Source organism: Bos indicus, chromosome 14 (genome assembly GCF_029378745.1).
Source record: "Bos indicus isolate NIAB-ARS_2022 breed Sahiwal x Tharparkar chromosome 14, NIAB-ARS_B.indTharparkar_mat_pri_1.0, whole genome shotgun sequence".
Classification (NCBI taxonomy): domain Eukaryota; kingdom Metazoa; phylum Chordata; class Mammalia; order Artiodactyla; family Bovidae; genus Bos; species Bos indicus.
Genome location: NC_091773.1, coordinates 37931377 through 37950719, shown reverse-complemented (window position 1 = coordinate 37950719; position 19343 = coordinate 37931377). Strand labels below are relative to the sequence as shown.

General features: G+C 44.4%; 2 protein-coding genes across 14 annotated transcripts in view; one reads left to right on the top strand and one right to left on the bottom strand.

The window, feature by feature from the left end:
• GDAP1 (ganglioside induced differentiation associated protein 1) overlaps positions 1-3239 on the bottom strand; it is a 50182-nt gene extending 46943 nt beyond the window's left edge. For 2 of the 6 annotated variants that reach the window (XM_070802725.1, XM_070802727.1), the window contains exons 1-2: positions 2844-3088; positions 2281-2498 (exon numbers count right to left, since the gene is read on the bottom strand). In XM_070802725.1, coding sequence (XP_070658826.1) covers positions 2281-2283 — 3 coding nt within the window. In that variant the 5' untranslated portion in view covers positions 2284-2498; positions 2844-3088. Of the gene's footprint in view, positions 1-2280; positions 2499-2843; positions 3094-3223 lie in introns of those variants that run through there. The other 4 variants (XM_070802723.1, XM_070802724.1, XM_070802721.1 and 1 more) reach the window with 4 other exon arrangements.
• Positions 3240-3302: 63 nt separating this feature from the next.
• The window catches only part of JPH1 (junctophilin 1), a 91895-nt gene continuing 75854 nt past the window's right edge, over positions 3303-19343 (top strand). For 2 of the 8 annotated variants that reach the window (XR_011570609.1, XR_011570610.1), the window contains exons 1-2: positions 3305-3917; positions 9571-10330. Coding sequence is in view for 6 of the 8 variants with exons in the window: in XM_070802718.1 (XP_070658819.1) it covers positions 3539-3917; positions 9571-10330 (1139 nt within the window). In the remaining 2 variants the exon portion in view is untranslated. Of the gene's footprint in view, positions 3918-9570; positions 10331-19343 lie in introns of all 8 variants that reach the window. The other 6 variants (XM_070802717.1, XM_070802715.1, XM_070802716.1 and 3 more) reach the window with 4 other exon arrangements.

Genomic DNA, 19343 nt, shown 5'->3' with positions numbered 1-19343 from the left:
TCTCAATAATTCTAATGTGTAAATAAAGGGAAATCACCGATGAAATTTTAAACACAGCCTCAGCTTGAAAAAAAAGATAAAATTCTAAGCCAAATATCCTCACCACCACGTTGTTAGTAACATTCACACTCAAATGGCTTAGTTTTTGTTATGTTTTTTTAGAATGGAAACCTACTAGTGCTGGGTTTTGAACATGGAGGAAAAGCAAGTGCTAGCATGGCTGTTGGCCCCTGGGCTTTAGTGGCCTCCCCCACCCCACCTGTCAAACCAACATTCACATTCTCTTCTTACTAATCCCTTCTTAAAGCTAAATTCAACTCCCCCTTATCCAGGGCAAAGATTCAGAGTGAGAGGGAAAATGAGGACATTACTAACCCCAGCTAGTAAACTGCAGCATTATTCTACTGCTCCTATGAGCGGGGCCATCACTGTCAGCGCCTCTTCTTCTTCCTGGTTCTTGTTCCCTGTCTTCGCCAATCACCACCATTGAACGTGAACACTGACATTAATGAACACATCAGTGAGACTGGAGAAACATCCCACCAGGACAATAGCAGACAAATGGAAGCATGGCTTGAATGGTTACTTTGCCAAAAACTGCTCAGTGAGCTACCAAAAATTAGATACTAATTTTCACCCATGAAGAGAGTCAGTGGCAGAGTCGAGTTAGGACTGATTAGTTGAAATTAAATAGCAGACATCTGGTGCTGGAGTCTTTCTTTTAATGAAGGGTCTTTCCAAGGAAGACATCTATTAGGGATAGCAAGAGGAAGAGATTAAGGGCTAAATGGTCATATCTTTTGTCATCCTCAAATCTCCATATTCTCCCAGGATGTGTCCATACCACCACCCTTTGTCCATCTACCATAGATGGACTTCACTCACGTCTATTAGCCAGAAACTCACTCTGTGCTGTATATTTCAGAAAGTCCATCATCTGCCTGAGAGCTAATTAGGAAGAGTAGGTGGCACAGTGGTAAAGAATCTGCCTGCCAATGCCAGACACGCAAGAGGTGCGGGTTCGATCCCTGGGTCAGGAAGATCCCCTGGAGAAGGAAATGGCAACCCACTCCAGTATTCTTGCTGGGAAATCCCATGGACAGAGGAGCCTGATGGGCTATAGTCCATGGGGTCGCAAAAAGTCGGACACAACTGAGTGCACACATGCAAACACACACACAGCATTAAATGATTCTACCCTGCTTGCAAACAAAAGTGTAAACCTCAAATATTCATGTATGTAGACCCTAACACACGAGTGGGTAAAAAATCAAAAAAGGAAAGAAACAAAGGTTGCTCTACAAAGAGAGCCAGTTCAAAAATGAGGGGGAAAAAAAAAGTATATTGACCTGAGCAATAACAGTTTCTCATATCAAACAGAACCCCAAAATAGACGGAAATGTCTACAGTAGCTCCTGATCCTGGTGTGCCCTGTAACAGAAAAATGGAATTATGGTTCAGCTGCGAAATCCTGGGCCCTCATTTTCCCAGTGGCCTAAATCAATCCCCAGTCTGGGGACAAGATGCTGAGCAAGGTGCGTAATTATTTCAGGCCACTAGGGTAAGCACTATTCCTGGCAACTCTGTAGGCAGCGCCATGGATGAGGGTTTCTAATCCTCTTTGGTGATTTGGTTCTGTGTAAACTGAGATTTTTCTTTCACTATTTCAGCCAGATAAGCAGGAAAGGCCAGCTCCAGTCCTGAGCTAGAGCCAATCATGGTCAGTTTCAGTTCCTTTTCTGTGCGGTTTAGATTCCTTTTTTCCTTGCTGCCTTCTCTGACACCTGTCCTTATATTTTTATCTGATTATCAGAACCTAGTGAGAGAACCCTTGGCAGCTTCTGGTGCTTACTCTGTCATGCAAAAGCCTCTAAGTCTAAGGGAGACCATAAATACTGTCCTTGAAAGGCCAACCTAAGACCCTGGCTACACTGAACTGAACTGATGCACCACAGAGAGACATCTCCCATGGGGATTTTAAGGGTGAGGTTGAAACCAGTGCCTGCTTTTACCCAGAGGCAATACAGACGTTTCAACTCGCCTATTAACAAATCTCTCGTTTGGCTTGACACTGCCCTCACAATAAATTCAGTTATTACTTAGAAAGTGAAAGGTAAATCTTGACATTCCCATTTGGATGATGATGAAATAGAGGTTTAAAAGAGTTGTGTACAGTGAATTCAACCAAGCAGTGTTGTAGCTGGAAAGTAGACCAGCTGACACCTGTCCCCGGTTTTGTAGGTCACAGACTTTGTAAGTTTAGAGCAGTGTTTTACTTACCATGTTCCTCCTTGAAAGCGTCTATTTACTTTCTTAAATTGTGGGTGCCAGTGGAGAGGAACCAGGTGTACATTCCAGACACTTAGACAACATACACAGGCTGAGCTGTCTGCCTGTTGAGTACACAGCTCCGGGTTGAAGAATTTCTAGGGTTGTTAGAAGAATACAGAAGACTTCAGAGGGAGCAGGCTCTGAGGTGGACGCGAATACCTAAATCCCTACAAAGACAGATTAAAGACATCCTCTTTATTATTAGAAACCAAAAAACCGAGCCCATGTATTTTGTGCTTTTTCAAACTGCACTGCCCTCCCCCCGATCTTCATTAAAGAAATGCAAACACATGTGTTTCAAGACGGGTAGGTGTAAAAGAACATTCTGCACAATTATATCTAGGCTGTCGCAGACTTCTTTCACATGCAACCATCTATCCGGGGGATGTTAATTCACGGTGACAGCTGAGCATGACAAACGCCACGATACACAAGTTGGAATGCCGGAAAACAGGCAACTACGAAAAGCCCTTGCAGACAAACGCGCCTCGGAGTTTTCTCCCTCCACTCACACGTGGCCGCACTTCTAGGCGCTCCAGCACGGTGATAAACCCCAAACGCACACACACACACACACACACACACACACACACACACACACACACACCCCGGAGCCTCCGCCGCCCTCCACGCCCGCGCCTCGGTCTCCAGGCAGGCGGGCACTCGCGCGCCCCTGGGCACACTCGCCGCCCACCCGCATCCCGCTACGCCGCACGGCCGCGCCGGGCGGTCCCCACGTCCCCCTGCCCGCCCGCCGGGGAAGCGGTGGCTCCCGGGCTGGGGGCAGGGCCGGGGGCGGGGGGGAGCTGGCAAGGGAGGGGAGCGCCGCGGGGCCGGGCCTCGGCGCCTGGGGAGGGGAAGAGGGGCGGGCACGGGGCGGCGCCCGGCTCACGTGGGCGGGCAGGAGCAGCTGAAGGTCCGCTCCGGAGCCCGGGCTGTCCTCTCGCGCGCGGCGCTGGCCCCGGGCGGCGGCGGCGGCGGCGAAGGAGGAGGAGGAGGAGTTGGAGGAGGAAGGCGGCGGTGGCGGCGACGAAAGAAGAGGGGAGGACGGGGGCGGCGTCGGACTGGAGCCGAGCGGCGGCACGAGCTGCCCGGGGCGCTGTCGTGAGCTCGCCCGCCGGGCCCCCACCCCCGAGCTACACCCTGCCGTGCCCAGCTCTGCCCGCGTCCGTGCCCCCGCGGGGAGCGCGCCGGGGCTGCCCCCCGAATGACGGGCGGAAGGTTCGACTTCGACGATGGCGGCACTTACTGCGGCGGCTGGGAGGAGGGCAAGGCGCACGGGCATGGCATCTGCACGGGGCCCAAGGGCCAGGGCGAGTACTCGGGCTCCTGGTCTCATGGCTTCGAGGTGGTCGGAGGCTACACCTGGCCCAGCGGAAACACCTACCAGGGCTACTGGGCGCAGGGCAAGCGGCACGGGCTGGGGGTGGAGACGAAGGGCAAGTGGATGTACCGGGGGGAGTGGTCACATGGCTTCAAGGGGCGCTACGGGGTCCGGCAGAGCCTGTGCACCCCCGCCCGCTACGAGGGGACCTGGAGTAACGGGCTGCAGGACGGGTACGGCGTGGAGACCTACGGGGACGGAGGTGAGCTGCGTCGCTGGCGGCTCTGCTGCCCCGCGAGCTGGGCGCTGGGGGAGGGCTTTGCCCCTGACTGCGGGGCCGCGGGGAGGACGCGAGGCGCACGTGTCCGGAAACCCGCCAAAACACCTGGGGGAGCCTCCTACCCTCCTCCCGCGGCCACTCTCCCTGGGAGGGGGCGTTAGGACGCGGCGGGTGCGCTGGGGGTTGGATCTGACCGGGTTCTGGGGGCGGGCGGTGTGTCCACACCCGGGGGAACAAGGCGTGAAGACACCTGGCCGGCGCCAGCGCCGCGCTGCCACCGGGAGGGAGCGCGCCCGGGAGGGCTGGACTGGGAAGAGGACGCTGTCACTTGAGCCCGTCACATTACGTTCCTGATCCCTCCCTCTCCCGGCCGGGTTTGAAATCGCCACTCCCGTGGAGTGAGAGCGAGCGCGCTGGGCTTGGAGGCTGGCGGTCGCGGCGCACAGCTCCCGGGATTGGTTTCACGTGGAGTCGTATTTCGCCTCTGGTCCTCTAGTGGCCTAAAGATAGAAGCCAGAACCCCAGAACTGGGATGTTGGGGAATTGTTCCTTATCGGAGCTGCATTTGGAAAGTAATCGTAGTTATGGGAGTGGAGAGGCCACCTGATGCAGGTGGGGTTCAAAGAATGCGGGGTTTTCTTTCTGGTATTCCTTCGCTTTCTTAAAGTATCGGTTTTCTATTAAAAGAAGGTAATCATTGTTGATCTGGAGATATCTGTTAAAATTACTAGGAAAACATTTTAGAAACGAACAGTGAAGTCTATGTTTTAAAAAATACAATTGAAAGGTGTATTCCTATAATAGCTAAATTAACAGCTACTTCACTCCTGAGAATAGCAGTAGGGAATCGCCGGTTTGCCCTAAGGTATGTGATGGAAAACCGTATGCTGGCTGTGAGCAAAATTCATCTAATTTTAATATTTACTAATATTTGCAAAAGAAATTTTGTATACAATAGGGGAGAGCCCCCCCCTACACTTTTTTCCCCAACCAGGAAAAGTATATATTATTGATACAGGTGTCAAAACCTGATGAATTTGCTTGTGTAATAAACTGAGAAGGGCAAATGGCGTATGCTTTGGCAAAACACATTTTCTGATAATAATCATAATTGAAAAGGGTTGTCACATTTCGGAATTCTGCAGCTCAGAGTTGGAGGATATTAAAGGGGTCCAATTAAAAGTTTGTCCAGCCCAGTGCAACCCCAGTCAGGCAACTGCTTATATAAAAGCTTAAACAATTTGTACACTTCACTTACTCAGAACACTTGGGCCATGTTTCAAATACAAACCGGCAGCATGGTAGGATTGGCTAAAAAGGACATCTTTTCGTCCTACAGTATAAATAAAGGATATAGTTCTCATGGATTAAAAGTGGAGGCGGGGGGGTGGGGGGGGGGCGGACTGTCTCTAATAATTGTGTATGGGCTGTATGAGTTTCAAGTTCCACAGTAGTTAAATTAGGGCCCTTAAATGTTCTCAATGGGCACAGAGCACCTTAGTTGACACCCGTATAAATGTGTTAGCTTGTGACTGGATTTTATCAGAGGCCCTGGTCTACAATATAACTAGATTCCATGCTCAAAAGTGGAATGCAAATCTTATCTTTCAAACGTGTGCATTAGTTTACAACCTTTCAAGAAGGTGGTGGATAGTTCTTTTACTTCAGTATGTGGAAGGCTAAAAATAAATGAGTCTTCTTTTAAAGTTACTACTCATTAAACAAAATCTCTTGATTTAGGGTATTCATTATACCTAGCAATAAATATATATATAGCACAGTAGAGGTCTTCTGTTTATGTGTTGCAGAAGCTCGAATAAGTGTCTAGGGTGACTATGGATAATTGGCCTCCTGTTTTAAAACTAACTTTTAAAAGAATTTTTTAAAAACCTCAAAATTTGGCATTACCACAGGACTGCGGTTTTCTTTTTCTACCAAAACAAACAAATATGCGACCAATTAGGAAAGGGGGGAACTCCTAAAAATCATTATTGAATTCTTACTGTTACTTTCTTTCATATGTCAATCAGTTAATTAGAAAGTCCTGAATCATAAAATGGGATTCTAAGTGGAAGTGTATTGCTATAACTTATTTCCTGCAAAGATTTTGGCCACAATAAGACAGATCACTTCCACAAGCTTTACTTCTTGCCTCTGCACCACCACAAGTCCACCCCTAGCCTCTGTCAGACTTAAGAAAATCTGATTGCATGTATTTTGTGGTGACGTTTAACTCAGGAGGAAGGAAGTTGTAATTCCATTGACAACTATCACTTGGTTTATTTTACTAGTGATCTGAGTATGAAGTGTTGCTGAAATAGAACCCCCTGAACATTAAGGAAGAATAGTTAGTACAGTGTTCCCAAAATCCAAGTCTAGGTGCCCAGAATATTCGCTAAAAATTCAGATCCTGCTGTGGTTCGTTTTTTCACCTGTCATGAAACTATTAGAATGTATCTAGAAAGACACATTGTTGTGTTAATTATATGCATTCCTGTCCATGCACATTTTCATTCATAGCATGTAGATTTAAATTTGGCACATTAAATCTAAATTTGACTGGAATTCTCTCTGAATTGGAAGTCTTCCACTACAAACTTATTTAGTGAAAATGGCTGTATCTAGAAAATCAGCTCCCAGATGAAAAGTCATAGACCATCCGTAAAAATATTTTTTAAACTTATGAACTATGCATCCATGTGTAAGAAAGTGAGAGGAACTAATTAGAACTTTGAGCAGCAGGGAGCAGGTGGAACCCACCTGCTTCGTAAGGAAAAAGAGGCCCTTTTCCCCCACTTAAGTTCACTGACTAAACTAAACCTACTTTAAATTTCAGATGAATCACTAACACTTTGACTGTAAATTAGTTTCTAGCAATTCTATGGAGGAATTCTTCCATGTACTGTTTCTCAACAGGGTAAGATGGGAATATAGGCAATCCCATTGTTCTGCCTTCTCTGCTACTACAGTCAAGCAACAACCTAAACTTTCTAGTTATCGCTGTTGCCTTAAACCACTTAGATTTTCAAGCAATGTGTCTTTGGAAATTCTAAATACTAGTCTTATTTTGGAGACAGCAGATTAAGGAAACTAGTAGTTCATTTCCGCTTAGTGTTAAACATTTCCTAAGATAGTGTGGTTGTGTTTTAAAAGTGTAAGTACTTCTTGATATCAAACAGTATGTTTGGAAGTTGTTCTAGCAAAATTAACTTGTAGAAAAGTTAGAGGAGAATGATTATAGTGTCCCTTGTTTATTTAAACAAAAAATTTTAAAATAAGGTGGCTTGTGTTAGTGCATGTAAGTCAGGTTGTATAACTTTTAGAACTTGAATTTTTATCTAGGCAAAGAGAAAATCAGTTGCAATTTTCTAATAATTTCAGTTTCCTTCTGGGTTACAGTGGTGGTGTTTGGAGATGGCTAATACTGAGTAGAAAGCTTCTTCATCTGAAATGTTGTATTTGAGTGTCTTATCCTCTGGGGTTTATCCTTTTGGGAAAGTCATGGCCCACCCACCTCCTCAAAAGTTCTAAGATGTCAGGTTAAGATGTTAAGACCTACCCAGAGTAGGACATTCACAGTACCAGACCCCCTTTGTATTGGATTAGCCAAAAAGTTCGTTTGGGCTTTTTGTCAGATATATAGGGGAAGAACCCGAATGAACTGTTTGACCAACCCAATATGTCATTGTCACCCTGCTACTGTCTATTTATATACCAAAAATATGTCAGAACGAACAGAGGGAGATGGTAGTCTTGCAATTAGTCAAAACTTTTGACTTGGGAGCCACTATGGCTTTAACTTTTAAGTGCATGAAATAATCAGTAAGCAGCACTTCTAAGTATTTTAAAAGTAAATGTATGCCATGCAATGGAACTTTTTTCATGGCAATCTGAAATGAAAAGTATACTGCAAAGTAACTCTATATAACCAAAAACTGAAAGAAGTCAAGACAGTTATGATTTACTTTCTATAATATTTGTGAGTTAGAAAGAATACAGTAGTAATTATGTCTTAAAATTTCCATGTAACTTCTTTGAGGGCTAGTTTAATATAAAATTTGCCTTTAATTAAAAGGAAATGGACTCAATTTAGAAAATTCTAAGCTCCTAATCTTAACATCCAGTTCCTCCTAAAATGATTTAGGAAGTTGCTCCAGGTTAATTTTTAAATGTCTTTGCTAATTTACTTAATAGAAAAACTTCTGAAAACAAATGCTTTAAATTAGAGATTATCCTATTCCTGAGAAGGCATAATATTCATTGAAAAAATGATCTGGTGATGACAAAGTTTTAATGTACACTGTCAAACACACCTTTCTTCTGAGATGAATTCCATAATGTTAAGAATGGAAGTTTCCCTCTGACCTTATCTTAGTTTTCCCAAAGGTAAATAAATAGTGCATGCTTTTTAGCCACCACAGCTGTTTGTTATAAAGTCATCAAACATCTACATACCACAGGACACACAGCTAGGAGTGTGGACATTTTGTGTTCTCCTATGAAGTAATGCCTGGTCTCAGAATGTTTCTGGTTTATGATGTGGTTCATAGAACAGTGGCAGAAGCTAGGAAAACCATGAGGAGAATGGCCAGAAGAAAGCAGAAATTTAGCAAATATGGGACAGATCTTGACCTTTTCACTTGGAAGTACAAAATGTTAAAACAAATTGCCCGTTTTTTCATAATGGTTCACTCTATTCAGAATATATATTCTATTTGTCAAATCCGTCTCAGCTTAAAAAGGTTCACCCAAAACTAAATAATAATCCTGAATATTAAATAGTTTTCCCTGCCCTAAAAGAACATGATGAATGTGGTAGAAAGAAAATGTAAGAAAACTTGTTTGACAACTCATGTTCCAATCATTCAGATCACTAATAATTTTAGGTCTTTGAGCTTGTTGGAATGTCAAACTGCCAGACCTGAAGTCTTTCATTTTTCAGTTAGATTAGTAAAAATACAGCTCACAAATAGAGCTCATTTCTTCGTCTGCTATTGCACTGCCTTCCTCAGAGGGGGTTTTGATGTGTTAATTTAAGGGGAGAAAAGTTTTCTAATGATCACTCTCTTGTATTAGAAGTCAGTGCTTTGTAAAATGTTTTCAGTGAAAAGCAAAACAAACAAACAAACAAACACCTATCGGAAAATCCTATGTAGATTTAGATTAGAGATTATCCTATTCGTGAGAAGGCATAATATTCATTGAAAAAATGGTGTCAACAAAGTTTCAATGGGCACTGTCAGGCACACCTTTGCTCTGAGATGAATTTCATAGGGTTAAGAGTGGAAATTTTCCTCTGGCTTCCTCTCAATTTTACCAAAGGTAAGCAGCACACTCGTTTGGGGGATACATCCCCAAAGCTGATATACAATTACAGAAACGGCCTAGACACAACACTTCAGGGTGGGGATTCACAAAGGGAATTTCCGAAGCATGGCTTAGAGTTGACTAGGCAGTGTGGGGGGTTGGGCCTTGAGTCCCCGGGCCCGCGCAGGGCTCTCCATGTGCGCACCCACGCCCCCATCGGCCTATGAGTCCCCGGGCCCGCGCAGGGCTCTCCATGTGCGCACCCACGCCCCCATCGGCCTATCTGCGGCCCCGGACTCATGCTGTGCTCTCTTGCGCTCTCTCGAAGGTACCTACCAGGGCCAGTGGGCCGGCGGCATGCGGCACGGCTACGGCGTGCGCCAGAGCGTGCCCTACGGCATGGCCACGGTGATCCGCTCGCCGCTGCGCACGTCGCTGGCCTCGCTGCGCAGCGAGCAGAGCAACGGCAGCGTGCTCCACGACGCCGCGGCCGCCGCCGACAGTCCGGCCGGCACCCGCGGCGGCTTCGTGCTCAACTTTCACGCCGACGCCGAGCTCTCGGGCAAGAAGAAGGGCGGCCTCTTCCGCCGGGGCTCCCTCCTGGGAAGCATGAAACTGCGCAAGTCCGAGTCCAAGTCGTCCATCTCCAGCAAGCGCAGCTCTGTCCGCAGCGACGCAGCCATGAGCCGGATCAGCTCCAGCGACGCCAACTCCACCATCAGCTTTGGCGACGTCGACTGTGACTTCTGCCCCGTGGAAGACCACGTGGACGCCACCACCACGGAGATCTACATGGGTGAGTGGAAGAACGACAAGCGCACCGGCTTCGGCATCAGCGAGCGCTCCAACGGTATGAAGTACGAAGGCGAGTGGGCAAATAACAAGAGGCACGGCTACGGCTGCACTGTCTTTCCCGATGGCTCCAAGGAAGAGGGAAAATACAAAAATAATATCCTGGTCCGTGGAATAAGGAAGCAGCTGATACCAATAAGAAATACAAAAACTAGGGAGAAGGTGGACAGAGCGATCGAAGGCGCACAACGGGCAGCCGCCATGGCAAGAACCAAAGTGGAAATAGCAAACTCCAGGTATGTAAACGCCGGAGGGTGGTACTGCCCGGGTCTTTGGAAACGGTAGAACATCAGATAATCTGTGTGTGTCAGTCCTTTGGCGGCATAGGGTTCCAGAACCAGAAGTGAAAAAGGATTCAGCCGGATAGAATGAGGCAGACATGTACCTGAAACTCTTCTGAAACTCTCCATCCTGAAAAAGTGTTGAAGGCGCATTGCGGTCCCCTTCCTCTTAAAATTACTTCCTTAATACTAAACGTGATGGAGTTCACTCAGTGCCTGTGTACATTTCCCAGAGTCCAGAAAGTTAACCTTTTTTAAAAAAGACAAAACAAAAAAAGTACCACTGAAATACTTCCAGAGAGAACATAGTACATCGTGTACTGGGAAGAAAATATCCATCCACATGGAAACCTAGCCAGTGTAGGTGAACCTTTTTGTTCTAATATTAAAGTTGCAGGTGTGTACAACTCCTCCCTAGAAAATTATCCTCATTTATAACATTCACATTCTGTTTATTGATGCCTTCTAGGTGAAATTGGTTTTGAGCAAATGATCAAGGTCTAAATAAGGCAGAAATGGAGAGTTATATGACAAAATCCGTCAAGCATTCTTTGAACAACAGAACTCACCTGTATGGGAAAGGCAGAGGGATTGGGGCTAAGCAGAATCCCCCCATTCTAGGCAAGAAAGATTAGATCACTGGTGTATTAAAAGAAGGGGGGTGGGGAGAGCCTGACACGGACAGATGGGACTGTCAGTGTGCCAAGTTTGAAAGAAAGAGCAATAGAGAAGGGCTGGAGTGAGTAGGAGAAAGCAGTGAATAATAGATTGAGAAGTGGGGTGTATGTGGGCACAGAAGGTCCATGCACCTAAAGTTTTACCATTAATAGCTGGATTCAAGCATTCCCCCAGGAGAATGGAGAAATTGATTGGGAATAGAAAATGTTATTAGGGATGAATGTCATATGTTAGACAAAAATGAAAAAGGGCTGGTTATACATGGAAAACTTTATTCTTAGGCTTATTTAAGCAAATACTGATAGGCCCCAGTTCTGTGTGATTTGAGATATACATTTAGCACAGAATATTGAAAATCCTTTTCTTACTTTAGTAATATTCTCCCACTGAAGTAAACCTCCTTATGAAACCAAAGACTTGTAGCAGGTCTTCAAACTTTAATTCTTAACATTAAATTAATAAGCCCTGCCTTTTCTTTGGTGGAATCATGTGTAATTTTTGATGTTCAGACTTTTAATATACAAAAATGGCTGTTTCATATTGTGCAACTTAATATTTCTAGACGTCTGAAATTTCTTTTTAAAAAATGCTCCTGTTTTATGGCTACTGTTTACTTTTATGTGTCTGACACACTGGAAACTGGAAGCCGTCTTGTGTTTTGCAATATTTTTAGATATAAAAGTACTCAAGATTTACATCTCTATCCCAAACTGACCCTGTTTTAAAGTTAATATTGCCTGTTAATAGGCACAGACTTTGAGGAAGGGTCTTTCCTGTCTTCTCTGCTGAGCATCATTTATTTTAGATGATGGTTTTCTGTGATCACCGAGCATTGCATTGACTTGTTTTTCACTTTGCTTGTAGATAGGGTACTTGGCCCATGTAACCCTGCTAGCCTTCGTGGCCCTCAGCTAACTTTTAGAGCTAGTGAGATACTCTCTGTTAGTTCTTAGCCTCTAATTTGAAATGCACTCTTGGCTTCTTCCCTGTTATTGTCACCTAGTGATATACAAGAGGTAATTCAATCTTGGCAGGTGAAAAATGAACCTATGAGGGACATTCTAGCAAATGACTTTCTTATGCTTACTTTAATGATTGACTTTTATGATTAGTTTAAATTGGAGGAACCTACATAATGAAAGGTTGTGATGCAAAGATCTCTGATTATAACAGTTTCATAAAACTCTTATCCAAGTCCTAGCTAGCCACAATCTCTCTGTCGAAAGTCTTTGGGGGAGGAAGGTGTTAAATAGTCTGCGAGTATTCTGTTGTAATAGTTTATAATCAACAAACATCTTAAGACCTTGTACTAACTAGCTAGTTAACTTAGCTAGTTAACTACTTCTTAAGATTTCACTTGGCTTTTTAAAAAATGCTCAGTTCATTTTGCTAAGTGACATAAGTCCATCACAGAACAAATATATTGCATAATTCTACTTATAGAAAGGATCTGTAATGGTCCAGCACGTAGAAGCAATGAAATGGTGGTTGCCAGGGGCTGAAGGAGCATTTGCAAGGTGCTGTTCCAAGGTATAAAGTTTCATGTTAAACAGAAATAAGTCCTAGAGCTTTATACCGCATTGTGCCTGGAGATAATACTGTAAAAAATAAGTGAAAGTGTTCGTCACTAAGTTGTGCCCAACTCTTTGTGACCCCATGGACTGTAGCCCACCAGGCTCCTCTGTCCATGGAATTCTCCAGGCAAGAATACTGGAGTGGGTAACCATTCCCTTCTCCAGCAGATCTTCCCAACCCAGTGATTGAATCCGGGTCTCCTGCATTGCAGGGAGATTGTTTACAGTCTAAGTATTGGGTGCTTAATGTTTAATAGGGTAGATTTCATGTTAAGTATTCTTACTACAATAAAAAAAATACTATTTCAATGACACAATAGGCCAAAAAAAAAAAAAAAGTTTACTACCCTGTTAACCTTTTATATTTTACTTTGACTGTTTTTAGTCTCTTTCCAGATTCTGCTTTAATGACTTCTCCAGATACAGAGACTTGCAACTTGCTCAGTCCTTCCTGGCCCCTCTAGCAGTTGTTATTTACTTAATGTGTTTTTGTCTTTAAAAAATAATCAAAGGTTTAAGAACATAAAGACACACTTCCCCTTTCCCTGCCCCTTTTTCTGCCCCAATGATGGCAGAATAAGAACTAGAAAGTAAGACTCCTGGCAGCGGCCACTGTTGAAAATCACTGGTTCACCATTAGCAGCAAAGGGAGATGATGTATTAATAGTTACTGACCACTTCAGGTTGCCTGACTGGTAGTGTTAATTACTGTTGTATTGCTATTATTTCTTGTGCTATAGAGATTGTTGCTTGTTTCTGAAATCCCAAGGAAATGGGTCCACCTTTGTACATCACCTTATTTTAGCTTGAAGCAAAACCTTTGAGGGAAAACAATTGTACTCCCCAACAATGGCAGCTCAGGAAAATCAGGAGACATGGTATCAACCAACTTCAGCACAAAGATTCAGGAAAGCATGGTAAATCTCTGGATCTTTACTTCTTAGAGTAGGCAGTGGTGCATCATCCTAGGAAACACAAGAAGCTTATTTCTGAAGTCTTATTATGGAGCCCTGTTTATTTCTTCTAGATCAGGGAATATGAGGATCACCTAAGAGGTAGTAGGTGATAGAAATGATGCAACAGTCTGTAGATACTGAGTTGCCTTGCAGGTTAGCATTTAGAGTTAGAACTTTAAGGGATGCTAATAATTCGCTGGCTCCTATAACTTTTCTGTTCTAATTCCATGTTTATAAGATGTAACAGAATGTTTTGCTCCCCTCTTGTCTTGGTCCTGAGGGTAAAAATCATCACATGGAATTAAGATAGTGTCTCAACCTTGATTTTAAAGAAACGTTCAGGAGGAAGGAGCCATCAGGGAAGCCCCTTACAGTAGCTATCTGCTATAAGGGTAGAAGAGCCGCGATGAAAAGGCCTAAAGCAATTGAGAACCATAGGTGTTTATGTAATCTGATTGTGGCAGATCAGAAGAAAGAAAACTAAGGGAGGATGGAGCTGAATGGGAGTGTCCCTAACCCACTGACTCTGTGGCCAGTCTCACTGCAGCTAGCTGGGTGGTGGGCTGGGAGGCCCCCAGGACCGCTCTGAAGTGTCACTGACGGGACAATCCAGTTAGTGGGGTGGGACCATCTGCTCTCAACCTCTCCCCAACCATCACTGCCACTTCCGGTGGTAATGGCAGCACCTTGACCATGTCCCCTGCCCAGTCTTTCTGTGCTTGTCACAGGAGTCACTCTGGGGGGTGTGTGGAAGCAGCCAGATAGCACACGGACGACCTCAGGATCAAGGGGTCTGTTGAGCCTGCTGTGTCCATTTGCAGAACCAGAGATTAGAGTCCCTACTTGCCAGTTTTGAACTTCCATATTAAAATGACATAGTATTTTTGTTTTAATCCTATAGGAAAAATCTGTTTCCCATACTTCGCTTTTAGAAAAAAGATACCTTACAATTTCATGCCATTCTCTCTTTCCTCATTGCCCAGGATGACTCAGCTACAACAGTTTTCCTTCAGGAAAGTCTTCGCTTATCCCTCCCCATGCCTGGCACCCCTGCCCAGCTCCCCTGGCCAGCTGCTCGGCGTGCTCCCCACTCTGGTTTAGACCTAAAACCTCCTCTTCACAGAGGGTCTCCCTGTTCCCGCCCCCTCCCACCCCACTGCATCCCCCACAGACCAGACTCTATCCCCGCTCCGCACCTGCAATCAGTCTGCATTGTCATTGTGTTTCAGTATATTTGTGTTGTATTTTTCTCCCAACTGGACTGGAGAGCCAGGCCCTGAGGGAGGCTGGGCGCAGATCTGTAATTCCCAGCAGCTAGTTTAGATCACTGAAGTGACTTAGCAGCAGCAGTTTAGATCAGGGCACTTTTATAAGAGCTCTAGTAAATATTTGATGAATGAGTGAATTAAATCCTCACTGCTTTGGGTTTGAACGTTGCCAGTGCTTCTAATTCCGTTTTGCCGGACGTTTTGAAACCGCTGTTCTCAGGCAGGAAACCTGCTTCTCACAATTCATCATCGTATAATCTGGCAATAAAGGAAGTGCAAAAAATGCAAAGGTGTGTGTTACAGCTGCCCTTTCCCCTAATTAGGTCAACATCATTAAAGTGTCAAAACTAAAGCATAGCCAGGGAATACGAGCTCCTGGTTAACCTGAACTGTTAACTCCTTTTTTCATTGGTATGAGCTGGTCAGGAAGACCTGTGAGCACTTACCTAAACAGATGAGAAATTTCCAGAAAGTTAGCTTTTACTAACTGCAATAATGTTGGCTCATCCTTCATAGTTGACATCGCCAAAACTTGTGATAGGGCAGAACATAAGAGCTTATTATTGTCTTTTAGAAATCTAAGTTTGCTAAATATTCAGCTGTTTCCTTTTGAAAGTTTTTCTTGTCCAGTGATTTTGGAGTCATTTTTCGTATTCATTTGAATAAGTGAATACGAAATCAATGGAACAGTCTCTCACAAGATTACTCGACTGGATTCACACTTCACTTATTAGTAATTAAAACCCAAAGTCAGCCATGAGTCAGTGTGTGTTATGGATCCAGATTAAACTTATCTCCACCAATTATAGGGAAAAGCTCAATTTCTGCCAAGTGATTGTGAAGGGCAAGGAATTTGAGATTCTTAAATTCTGTTGGATAAGAGGATTCTCTTTCTCTTTTGCAAATTGATACTATTATAGTTTATCTTCTGTATTTATGTATTTTCAGTAATATTGGTGGCCATATCATATCTTTAAAAACAGTTTTAGGTTACCTTTTCCATGAGTTGTTTTGTTTCTTCTACAGGGGCTCTGGTTAATTTTCCACTATTAGCAAAAAGTGATTTTTTTCATAGGAAGCTGAATTTCTTATAATGCCTCATAAGTCATTTTAATGAAAAGTATGTTAAAAAAGTAATTTGTGGGGAAGTCACCTAAAATATGGGAATTTACAACAGGGGAGAGAATTGGCATTTTCTTTAGTTGTGTCTCTTGTGTTCTTCCATATCTGCTTTTGCTGTCTGTCACGCTTCGTCCACCTGCTCTCACCAGCCCCCTGCAAGCAAATTTCAGAGGCTTGATTAAAACACTCAGGCCCTGAGGTGCAGAAAAATTACCACGAGTGGGGATTGATGCTTGACTTTTTCTGTATGGGAGGGTCATTTTAAGGGTCAAATGAAAGAATGGGTGTCATGGGACTTTAACCTGTACATCACTATATCTAGTTAACATTTTAGAAAGTGTGTTGCCCTTTCGGGTGCCATTCCCAAAAGGGAAGGTTGATAGGAGACTGAGAAGCCAGACTAAGAAGGAGGAAGGGAAGGAAGGCTTGGGAAGCAGAAATAGGGCTAAGCAAAAGGGAAGGAATTAAGTTTACCAAGCTTGACCACCTGTGTGCAGACGTTTGCATGTGTGTGTGTGTCTGTCTGTCTCCACACCCCCACCCCTTTCCCAGAAGCCTCAGTTGATTTGGAGTCAGCATACCGTCAACAGGAGATTAGACTTTTTGAGACCGAAGAGAAGATGAACAGAGAAATGGCACATGTGTTTCTCTGAAGCCAGGCTAGACCGGGGCCCTGTCCGGAAGACAAGAGGGCAAGGACTTCATACTGTTCGGGTATATTCATGTAGATCACCATTACCCTTAATGTGTGTTATGGTTTCATATTGCACAGAAAAGTGTTCATTTTTATTTTAAGTTTTTTTCTTGGCTGTACTAGGACTTAGTTGTGGCATGTGGGAGCGAGTTCCCTGGCCAGGGAGGGAACCCCGGTCCCCTGCCTTGGCAGCTCCAAGTCTTAGCCACGAGGCCACCAGGGAAGTCCCTGGATTGCCCATTTGAAAAGTTTTAAATACTTGTTTCTCCTTTTTACCAAAAATGGCCCATTTCCCGTGGGAGCAAGTGAGGTGCCCGCTCTGATTTCCTCATGCTCGTCTCCAGGCTGTTGAAAGACACACTTCTTCTTCCTATCACAAGGCCCAGGACTTCTTAAGGGGCCCAAGCAGTCACTGAGAATTCTGCAGCGTGCCAAGAGACAGCTGAAACCACGAAGATGACCTCGGCGTCAGCCCTGTTGTGCCCACAGACAGAGGGCTGAGCCTGGCTATAATGCTTATCTAGAGGCCAAACTCAGGGACCCAGAGCAGGCCCACGCCCGCTCCTCTCCTTCAGCTCTGACGTTACTTAACTTGGTGGCTTAACAGGTCATTACACGTGACATTGGAACATACTGTTACCCGCACCTTGTAAAGTGTTCTTAGGTCATCTCGTTTCTAAAGATCTTTCTTTAAAAAATTCTTCATCCAGCCCTACCAGTGCCAGGCCCATTCAGAAACCCTGGGGCATTGAGGTGAGCCTGAGTTTTCATGATTAACAGGTATGTCCAAGTAATTCCGATTTAATGAAACTCAGTCTTGGGCTGTCATGCTGGGATGACCGCACAGTTACCCACACTCTAGAGCCATTAAAAACATTCCTTGTGAAACCCTGAATGGTGCAGGTATGGCTACCCACTGTGACTGAGCAGGGAGGGTGAGGAGAAGGGTGCTGTGCGTGGAGTGGACGGGCCTGAGGTGAGTCAGTTCTGCAGAGACCTATTTGGTGAAAACCGGCTCTGAGGACCGGAGGGAAAAAAACAATCCAGGGTGATGAGAAGCTAGGTTTTGGGGACGCATGTTGGCCTGGTTTTAACTGCTGAAATCTGAGTTTGCTGCAGACAGCCCAGATTTCAGCAGATTCCATCTCAGTGAACTGTGAAATACGACACTTGACTGATTCAGTCAATATGAAAAATGAAAGCAGCAGATACTTTTTAGTACAACTTGGTTGTAATGGAAACCACCCTAGTACACTGTTTATCGTAAGGCTGGAGGTGTGATTGCATTCAAGTTCCAGCCCATGGGCTCTGTGTGAACCTGCGCTTTGCCCTGGAGAAGCTCTTTTTAGGGGGCCAGTGGCAGAGTTGTGTGCACATGCTCACCTAGCGGCAGACGCCTGGGAGCCGCAGCTGCCAGGCGGCCCCAGCACCCTGCTCACAACTTTCCATTATGGATTAAGCTGACTCTGCCAATCTCACTTTACTCAAGACACCAAACTGGACGCTTGCAAGACCAGTGCCTTGCAAATCTTTGAGATGCTTTTCTTATTATAGATGAAATATGAACATTGTGTTTAGGAACAGGATCCAACAAATGCCAAAGGTATTTATGTAAGTCACTCAGCTTTAGTCCAATGGCCTCTTGAGACTACAACCAAATCAGCTTTTAATAATTTTGCCCTTCTGTTTTGGTTGGCGTTTCATATTTATTTGTATAATATGCTCAACTCAGAATAAGCTGCTTTATCAGAAATTTAATTAAGGTGTGAGGAATCAAGATTGCCTGGAAAGTAGTACAGCTCTTTGAAGTCAAATCTTCTTAGAATTTCCCTATGCACCCAAAGAAACTTATTCAAGCCAAGTAAAATACAATTAATCCACTTTCTAGTGTTTTAAAAACAATTATGCTAGAGATAACACATCATTTGTTATATTTTTTTGTTGTTGTTTTTTAAAAACTGGAAATGAGGTAAAATTTTTGTCAATTTTGTTCATTTGTGTCCAACTCTTTTTGACTCCATGGACTGTATGGGGCCACCAGACTTCTCTGCCCATGGAATTTTCCAAGTAAGAATACTGAAGCAGGTTGTCACTTCTGCTCTAGAGGATCTTCCCAACCCAGGGATCAAACCCACATCTCTTACAACTCCTGCCTTGGCAGATGGATTCTTTAGCGCTAGTGCCACTGGGAAGCCTCTCTACGATATCAGGTCAATCAAATTTTGATCTCAGTTGCTTGGTCTAGATATCTCTGTCAGCTTCATTTTTTTATTATTGGTGAGGAAGCTTTTTGGAATTAATATTTCAAGATTTCATCTGTTTACTTCCGTCTGTTAGGGGAAAGGTTTGAGATTCATGGGGGTGGAGCCTCCTAGTCAAAACATGATGAAAAATCCTATGGGAGCTTGGTTTTAGGATTCAAGAGTGAGGATGGCAGAATGTCAGACGATGGAGCTCCATCCACCCTCCACTAGCCCTGGTCACTAGTTTCCACCTCCTGCAGCTCATCCCAGTGATTTCGGAGTCATTTGAGCTATGGACTGACAAGTTACCTTGTAAAAGATACAAATAACCCTGAAAGAGTGGTACCTCTAACCCCAATCCATTGTCAGTTAACACGTTAGTTAACAGTCTGGCCTAGAGTCCCAGAAAAGATACTTGGTTCTCTGTGTGCGC